Source organism: Chaetodon trifascialis, chromosome 18 (genome assembly GCF_039877785.1).
Source record: "Chaetodon trifascialis isolate fChaTrf1 chromosome 18, fChaTrf1.hap1, whole genome shotgun sequence".
Classification (NCBI taxonomy): domain Eukaryota; kingdom Metazoa; phylum Chordata; class Actinopteri; order Chaetodontiformes; family Chaetodontidae; genus Chaetodon; species Chaetodon trifascialis.
This window is the reverse complement of record NC_092073.1, coordinates 22,225,033-22,233,467: the sequence shown is the minus strand read 5'-3', so window position 1 is coordinate 22,233,467 and position 8,435 is coordinate 22,225,033. Positions and strand designations below refer to the sequence as shown.

At 49.0% G+C, this 8,435-nt stretch overlaps 1 protein-coding gene across 1 annotated transcript; it reads left to right on the top strand.

The window, feature by feature from the left end:
• Window positions 1–330: 330 nt before the first annotated feature.
• Window positions 331–7,722, top strand: LOC139347050 (E3 ubiquitin-protein ligase MSL2-like). The gene is made up of 3 exons (XM_070986479.1): window positions 331–1,691; window positions 3,518–4,905; window positions 5,981–7,722. Exons 1-3 carry the CDS (start codon window positions 1,550–1,552, stop codon window positions 6,278–6,280), a joined length of 1,830 nt encoding a protein of 609 aa, XP_070842580.1. The 5' UTR covers window positions 331–1,549; the 3' UTR covers window positions 6,281–7,722.
• Window positions 7,723–8,435: the final 713 nt, after the last annotated feature.

Genomic DNA, 8,435 nt, shown 5'->3' with positions numbered 1-8,435 from the left:
TTGTCTGACCAACACTATAAAACCTGGAAGTATTCAGTTTGCTGTAGCATCAGACACAGAAAAGCATTAAATCCTAACAGATCAGACACTAAAATGAGGGAACACACAAAATCCTTCCAGCTCTTATCACAAAATACACAGGATATATACTTATTAGTGCTTTATTTCTTTGAAACGTGTTGTTGGTTTTATCTCAGACTTTGTGTGTGTAAAAAAATAAAACTTGTGTGCAGATCTAACGTTAAATCCTTCAGAGCTCCAGTTCATTGTTTTTTTGAATTAACCGCGTTACGTGAGTTCTCGCGAGATCCGAGCAACAGCGCCCCCTTGTTTGTGTGTGGAAAAACGACGGGAGGTATGAGGAATACTCCGCGGCTAACGATAGCAAGGTGCACAAATAGGGATTTAATTCACTTTCGGTCGTCACTGACACTCGAGAGGTCCACTGGAAGCTGCAGGAGGACATAATTTCGCCAAAACCCTCGGTTTTCCTGCTACATTCCCACCGAGGCGGGAACAAGAGTCCCGCTAATCCCGAGAAGAGGGAAGCGGCCTGCTTTTGTAGCCGACTTCCCGGTGCAGCTCAGGCGGCTAGCACTGTCACCAGAGCCCGGTGCTTACGCTGGTTTATTTTTCTTACACCAACAGCAGCGTCGGAACTTCGGAATAATTTTTGTTTTAATTACCACAGCCCCCCACCACCCGTTTCCCCTCCTATCGACGTGCAGCCGTCGGCGTTTCTTCCCAAAGAGGAGCTTTTCGAGCCGGGGCGGCCTGTTTTGTTTTCGAGCCGCCTTGAATCTCCGCGAACAATAACACAACCATAACGAGCCTGCTGGGGCTGCACTGCCGAGAAAGAGGAGCCGCGGAAGCCTCGGCGTGAGATAATAAATGCATTGTGTGATACCAGCTCTGGTATGGACGTGAAGCCCCGGGACGAGCATGCATGTGGACTGACGTTATGGATTTATGGTGGGAAACCTTTGCAAACCGGAGCAGTTTGTCGGGAAAGCTTGTGTGTGAATTTTGGAGCTGCTAGCTAACCAGCTGTAAGTAGCGTTAAAAGGCCACGGCCGGAGGAAAGAGCGCCACACGGTGCTTTGTCTAATCATAACTCCCAGATTGTATGGAAACAAACCGAACCGACTCGGATGGACTCCCGTTTATATGCATGCTCGGCCTCCGTGTGAACGCGCTAATAATCTCTCCGAGGAAAAGCAGCTGTGCGTTCAGAGCTGGGACTTCACAGTGAGGATGGATTGGATGTGACTTGGGATGAGTAGCCTCGATTGCTCCCTGCGCAGGCTGCTGTATATGTGGGATTTACCGACGGGGAACTGACGCCGTGACATCCATCTATGCTCTCTTCAAAGCCACCAGACTCCTTTGACAAAAACAGTGATTTTACCTCGCAGAGCTCGAGAGTTGCAGGCGCGCCGCTGCCTCGATCGGGTAGTTTGTTTGTGTTATTGTGTGACTTTGGTGTTTTAACGTATTAATACATCTTAACGGACCGGACCGGACTGGAGCCCCGGGACAGGCAGCTGAGATGAACCCGGTCAATGCGACCTCTCTCTACGTGTCCGCGAGCCGTTCGGTGCTGCAGTGCGACCCCCGAGACCCCCGGGCCCTCGCGGAGCTCTGCAAGCTGCTGCCGTTTTTCCGCCAGTCCCTGTCCTGCTTGGTCTGCGGTGAGTGTGTGTGCGCGTGTCATTTTTATTTGAATCAGTCAGTATGTCTGTAAAGGGCTGGACTGGATGGTGTGTGCGGTGAGGTGCGTTGTTGTCAGCTGTGCTCGCAATGGGAGCGAGCCTTTAAAAAATGCTGCTTTCAAGGACAGTCGGAAATATTTAAACTGGGGCTATAAATGACCAATGGCCAGAGTAATCAGCGGTGGTGGGAAGTAAATAAGTACATTTAGTCAAGTGCTGAACTTGAGGTACCTTTACTTGAATAATTACAAATCATACAACTTTATACTGTAGCTCTATAATACTTAATAGAGAATTATTGTACTTTTTTTTCTACTACCTGTGTGTGGGAGTCATTGCTACTAGTTACTGAGTTACCATTGCAAAGCATATGGTATTTGTAAAATGATAAGTATTACAATATTAAGAATAAACTTATATGTTCTACTTTATAAAATGAAACTAAGACATTCTTTATTTGGTAAAATTAAAGCCAAAATATTTCAGCTCTGTGAAATACAATCCAGTGAAAGCAATGTGTGAGGGTTCGGTAGAATAAACCTGAGAGACGAATATCATAAAAATATTGAAATTTGGAAATTATACGTATTTGAACAATAAACTTCTGGGTGAAGTTGAAATTTGTGACAAAACATGATGTTAAAGATATAATTGACCAAACAGCTTGATAGTATGACAGCTTATGTAACATATAAAAATAATACACAAAGTAATTATTCTCTACATTATTATCTAATGGCATATAGACAAAAGTATCTTGAAATGAGCCATTCTGCATGCCTCATATTTGTGATTGATAAATGAATTTCCGAGGTCAGACATTCATAGAATAAAGGTTTGGACCGTTGGAATCAAGTGGAGTTTATGAAATCTGAGGTGCAGTGAACGCATCATAATTCACAGCGACACCCATTATGACACACCCCCCTCTGTGTGCTGTTCGGCAGCATCGGGGCGTTTCTCTGTTTATCTGCTGAAAAACAGCCCTTACACATTCTGGATATTGTGCTTCTAATCTCTTTCTCGCCCTCTTCAACCCAAAATACATCACAGTGAAATATATGGACGGAATAAAAGTGGAGAAAAAGAGGAAAAGTGTCTCTGCACAGCTTCTAATATCAGTGGCTGTTACTGGACGAGATAAAACAGACTGGAATTCAAGCTTCTGTGGTTGGTCTGCTTGTGTTTGGATGTAAACAGACGTCATGTTTGATTTATTTTGCTGCTTCAGTTAATGCACATTTTTCACTGCTCATACATAATACATTAACTCTCCCATCACCATGTGAGTGGACACACGCCTCCCGTGAAGGAGGCGTTTGTGTCACTGTGATTGTGAGGGTATTGAAAAGAAGAGCAGCTTCATTAGACTCACATTGATTGGTCTTCCACCTCCACTGTATAAATAATAGATCGATATGAGAACAGTCCATATGATGCATTAAATATAGACTTTCCTCAGTGTAAGTGGGATTTATCAGACAGCCAGCGCAGAGTGTGTAAGGTCGGTTGTTTCCCATGAATGCACCTTCATCCTTTTTCCTATCTGCAGCTGCACTGCCTAGCGACCAGCGTTGCTAAGGAAGCCCCTCTCAAAGGGCGGTTGTCATCCAGTCTGGCAGGTTGCCAGACACCCCTCAGGTTTACAAATACGTGTCAGTTGAGGAAGCTTTCAAAACACAGCGAATCAGGATGCCAACGTTTGTCCAGCCAGATATTTTAAACACACTTAACACGTGATGGTGGGCTTGTGAGAAGACTTATGTGACATGCTTGTTTGCTATATTTGCTCTGTCCTCTATCAGGTAACCTGCTGCAGGACCCCATCGCCCCCACCGACTCGTCATGTCAGCACTACGTCTGTCGAGGCTGTAAAGGTCAGAGGATGCAGCTGAAGCCGTCCTGTAGTTGGTGTAAGGACTATTCCCGCTTTGAGGAGAACAGGCAGCTGTCCCTGCTGGTCCACTGTTACAGGAAGCTCTGTCTCTACATCACCCAGTCTCCGCTCGCCCCGCACATAGCCAGCGCCGCCAGCGACTCACCGGACCTCCAGGCGATCCTCAACGAGGGCCTCACGCTGGCCGAGAGCGAGCCGGAGGCGGAGGACGTTTCAGACTCAGCCGGCCTGTTGCAGATGGCCTCCAGCTCTGAGCTGGTCAAGCTCGATGAAGCTCCGCCTACGAAGGAGCCCAAGGTGGAGGAGCCGGGTCCCATCAGCGTAAATGGGCTGCATGATTGTAACGGCCTGGTCAGCTCGGACACTCTGCAGCCCATCAGCATAGAGACAGGTGGAGGTGTCTCAAAGCAGGAGGGCTTCTCGGAGGAGATCCCGGTGTGCGTGAGCGTCGCGGGGAGCGGGGAGGCCGGGCTTTGTGACATCAGCACTTTCGGGGATGACCTGAAACATGGCGGGGGGCCGTTGTTGTTGAGTGTTGAGGAGGTGCTGAGGACTCTGGAGACGGACACTGACCCCGACCCCACCCCTGAGCCGAACCCCCAGCTGGACTGCACCCCCTCCATACATCAGTCCAGCCTCAATGGGCCTCACTGCCCATCTGGCCCTGACTCCTCCCGCCTCATCCCCTCCCTCCCCTCAGAAAACAGCCCCCGCCCCCTACAGCCTCACCCGCAGCCCTCTGTGCAGCCTCCCCCTCAGCCCTCCACAGTCATCCCCCACGTCCCCCCTCGGTACCATCGCAAGCGCTCCCGCTCAGAAAGCGACAGTGAGAAGTTGCAGCCCCTCCCCATATCCAGCCTGTTACGAGGGCCTCCGCTCGGTGCCAACAGTTCCCCCCATCACCCGAACCCCGGTGCCACCACCAAACAAGAGCCTAAGTTCCCTGCAGCCACGCCCCATCCACACCTGGCGCCGGTGCCTAACGGCGGTCCCCCCAAGGTGGGCAAGACTGTGTTGGTCTCCAACAAGGCACTGAAAAAGACTGTGGAACACCACGGGGGCCCCAAGAAGGCTTACACCAAGGCCAGGCAGGGGGCCCCTAAGCCCCGTGCACAACCCCGTGACAGAGTACCTCCGCACCCCCACGCGCACCCCCTGACACACCCGCCTAGCCCCTCGAAGCCACTGTATAAGAAGCCCGTAGAGAAGAAGGGCTGCAAGTGCGGCCGAGCGACGCAGAACCCCTCGGTGTTGACCTGTAGGGGGCAGCGCTGCCCCTGTTACTCCAACCGCAAGGTGAGAACAGTGCTGACGGTGTTCCCAGCTTTAATTACAACACGTCCCCACCTTCACAGTCTGCTGTGTCACCCGGTGTCGCTGCTGATGCTGCTGTCAGCTCCAGACCGGCTAATGTTTGGAAATCCGTCTGAATGACTCACAGCACATCTGCTAACAAACGCCGAAGGGCTCGTTACACTGAACTGATCGCTCCTGTTTGTTTACGTGCGCTGTGGTTTTATGGCTAATTTGTTTCTCTGGGGTTCATGCACGGAGTTGAATTATTGTTGACACAGTCATAAAGAGATTTCGCAATTGGGGAAGTTTGACATTTCAAGCAGCGGCTCCCAGACTTGTTTTTAAACCCGAGCACCTTTCAGAGAGATTTTCTCTTTATGACGGCCTTTTCAGCTCAGAGCGACACTGCTATAGCTAACAGCAGAATTAAGACGTATTGGCCTGTTAACTGTGTTGCTTTGCACTTTTGTGGACAAACATCTAACTCAAACTGGAGTGTGCAGCTGGTAAAAGATATTTTTCATGAAAATGTCGCCTGGTTTTTTTACACGGTGACGTTAATGTCATCGCACACCGAGCTGCAGTCGCATCCCCTTTGGGAACAACTGCTCTATCACAAAGTTAATAATTAATGGTGAAATTGCTCCTTTCTGCTTTGCAGCAGTGACACATGTATTTTATAGCTGATGGAAATTTTTAAGGATCTGTTAACTGTGAGTAGTGGCAGCAGCAGTAGCAGCAGCAGCAGTAGCAGTAGCAGTAGTAGTAGTAGTAGTAGTAGTAGCAGTGTTGGTTTCTTGTCTGTCTCCAGTCAAACACACTGTGAGTTTGAACCTTTAACCTTTCTTTAAACAACATGAGCTCAGCTCAGGGCTCACTGACGGCTTTCGACCACATGACAGCGTCAGCAGGTGCAGTCTGCTCAGTTTTAATGACTGTAGGCGTCGATCTGAGCTCCTGGACGGCTGTTTTGGCTGTTTCGCCTCCTCTTATGGTTCAGGCTTTGTGCGATCTGTCGTGTTGTTGTCGTGATCGATTGGATGCTGTTGTTATTGATTATGTGTGTTCTTCTCAGGCGTGTCTGGACTGTATCTGCCGCGGCTGCCAGAACTCCTACATGGCCAACGGAGAGAAGAAGCTGGAGGCCTTCGCCGTGCCGGAGAAAGCTCTGGAACAGACTCGCCTCACGCTGGGCATCAACCTCACCAGTATCACCGCGGCGGCCCTCCGTAGCCCGGCCACCAGCTCCCCTGGCAACGCCCTCCTCAACGTCACCACCGCAACAGGGGCCCCCGTCACCGCCACCTTCCTGTCGGGGGCGGGGCACGACAACAGGGGCTACGATGATTCACTGGAGATGCGGTTTGACTGCTGAGGTCCCGCCCCTCCCCCGGTCAGTCGTTACGCACATTCCCCGCCCCGCCAACTGGGCGTTATCCACCCAGGCGTGCCAGGGACCTGCGGCGGCGGAGCCAGAACAAGGCAGCTACAGTGACGGGCGATCGCGAGGGTCTTCAGCGACGCTGAGGAGTCACCCTCCGTCCATCGCCCGAAACTGCACCATGCTCGTGGTCTTGCTTTCAGAGGACGTGTGGAAGAGAGGGAGGAGAGGAGATGTAGCGTTACTGTCTGTGCAGAGATTTCATTTCAGCGAGGACAGAGGTCTGTGTGTTCTGTTCTCTACGAGGGGAAACGAGTAGAGCATGTTGTGTAGCTACGTTTGGAGTGTCGACTACGGTCACACACCTGTCTGTGTGCGCGTGTGTGTGCGTGTGCGCGTGCATGTGAGTGTGCATGTGAGGGAACGGTTTGGTTTGGAGATGAACCTTATTAGCAGGAACAGAGGCGACATCATCATCATCATCAGAGACTGGTGTAATTTATATAAAAGAGAGAAGTTTTTGTACATGGACTCATCGGTTTTCATTTCTGAAGACATTTTATGATATTTTTTGTAAGTTACATTAAAAAAAACAATGGAAGCTGGTGCAGGGGCAGAGCTGCATTCAACCAGAATATTTTCACACAGGTAAAAGGTCGATTGTATTTTGTAAACTCTGCCAAACCACTAAATCCAACACGGGATAGAGAGGATGACTGATGAAGAACGCGACCGCTCTGAGTTCAAAACATTCTCAATGATGCAATTTTTGATATGATCTGCTGCGAGAACCAGGATGTGAATTAACACCACCAGCCAAACGTTCAGTCTGTCTGTCTGTCTGTCTGTCTGTCCATGTTTACCCTGTGAGACACCCAGACGTTCATCTCATGTTTCTTGTGTACTAAAAATCATTAAAGCGATCAAATGCTGAGTCAGTCGACCGTTGTGGCTGGTGGAGGACAAAACTCGCGTCCCCGGTTTGCTGTTTGACGGGCCGAGGACGCGAGTCGAAGCACTTCTTCACTCTGTCCACACTCAGCTAAAAAAACGATGTTTTCTTCTGTTGTCGCTTGTGTTAAAAACTCTGGTTGATTGCAGACCCCGCACACTGTTGTTCACAAGTGTTTGGGTTCTGGAAGCTACACACATGCTGCTAAATACCACAAAGGACTCAAGAAGGAGAACGCGCCTGTTTTCCTCCTCTCCTGTTATGTTTTTGTTGCGTTAACAACATTTGCAGTATTTATTGGACGTCTCCTAACATAAGTTACATGTTGGGCACCAGTTCGCCCGCTCTGTCGACCCGGTCTGGACTTCTGTCTCAGTTAAGTTGCTGTCTCCTTCTTAGTGTTAGTTTTCTGGTGTCTCCAAACGGTTTTTGTTCTCCCTCGGGGCATTTAAATACCTGTAATATAACTGTAACATATTTCCACAAAAAGAAAGAAAATCAAAAACTTACTCAGTCTTGTGTATTTATTTGTCCGCTCACTCCGAGCTGGAAGTGTTGGTTTCAGGTTGAACACTAGAGGGCAGCATGGAGCTTCACTGTGCTGCGGACAGAACACCCACGTGACCGTCCAATAACGTGCATCAAACCCCGTGATGAGGACCAATCAGAGGCCTCCCTCAGCTGCACAGGTTGCTTCTGTTTATCTGCACTTTTGGCTTCTTGCGGCTGCACTTTGTTTTTTTTTATTTTCAGTGACTTAATTAAATAAAAAGACTCAACTGGGCCAAAATAATCAGCCGTACATCCGCAATTACTCGCACAAACTAGAGTTGTGATTTAATTTCGAGTCAAGGCAAAGCTTGGCGCAGCCTCAGTGAAGTGATTTAGATCAGATGGAGGGCTGATCCCTATCATTTTGGTTTCATTTAGAAGAAGCCAGGCGCTTACAGACAGGACTCCCGCTGCTGTCATCAGACCTTTTCAAGCTTTAAATCTCCTCAGTACACTGCGCTTTATTCATCTTATAGAATATGATGCATTATGTAAAGTCACAGTATATGAAGTACTTCAAATGAGCTCAAACATCTGCAGCAGTAAAACACAGCAGTATCAGACATAGTAACATGCTGACAGGGAACATTGTACTGCCCTGTGAGTACTAGTGCAGGACTTTTACTTGTACTGAGTATTTTCACA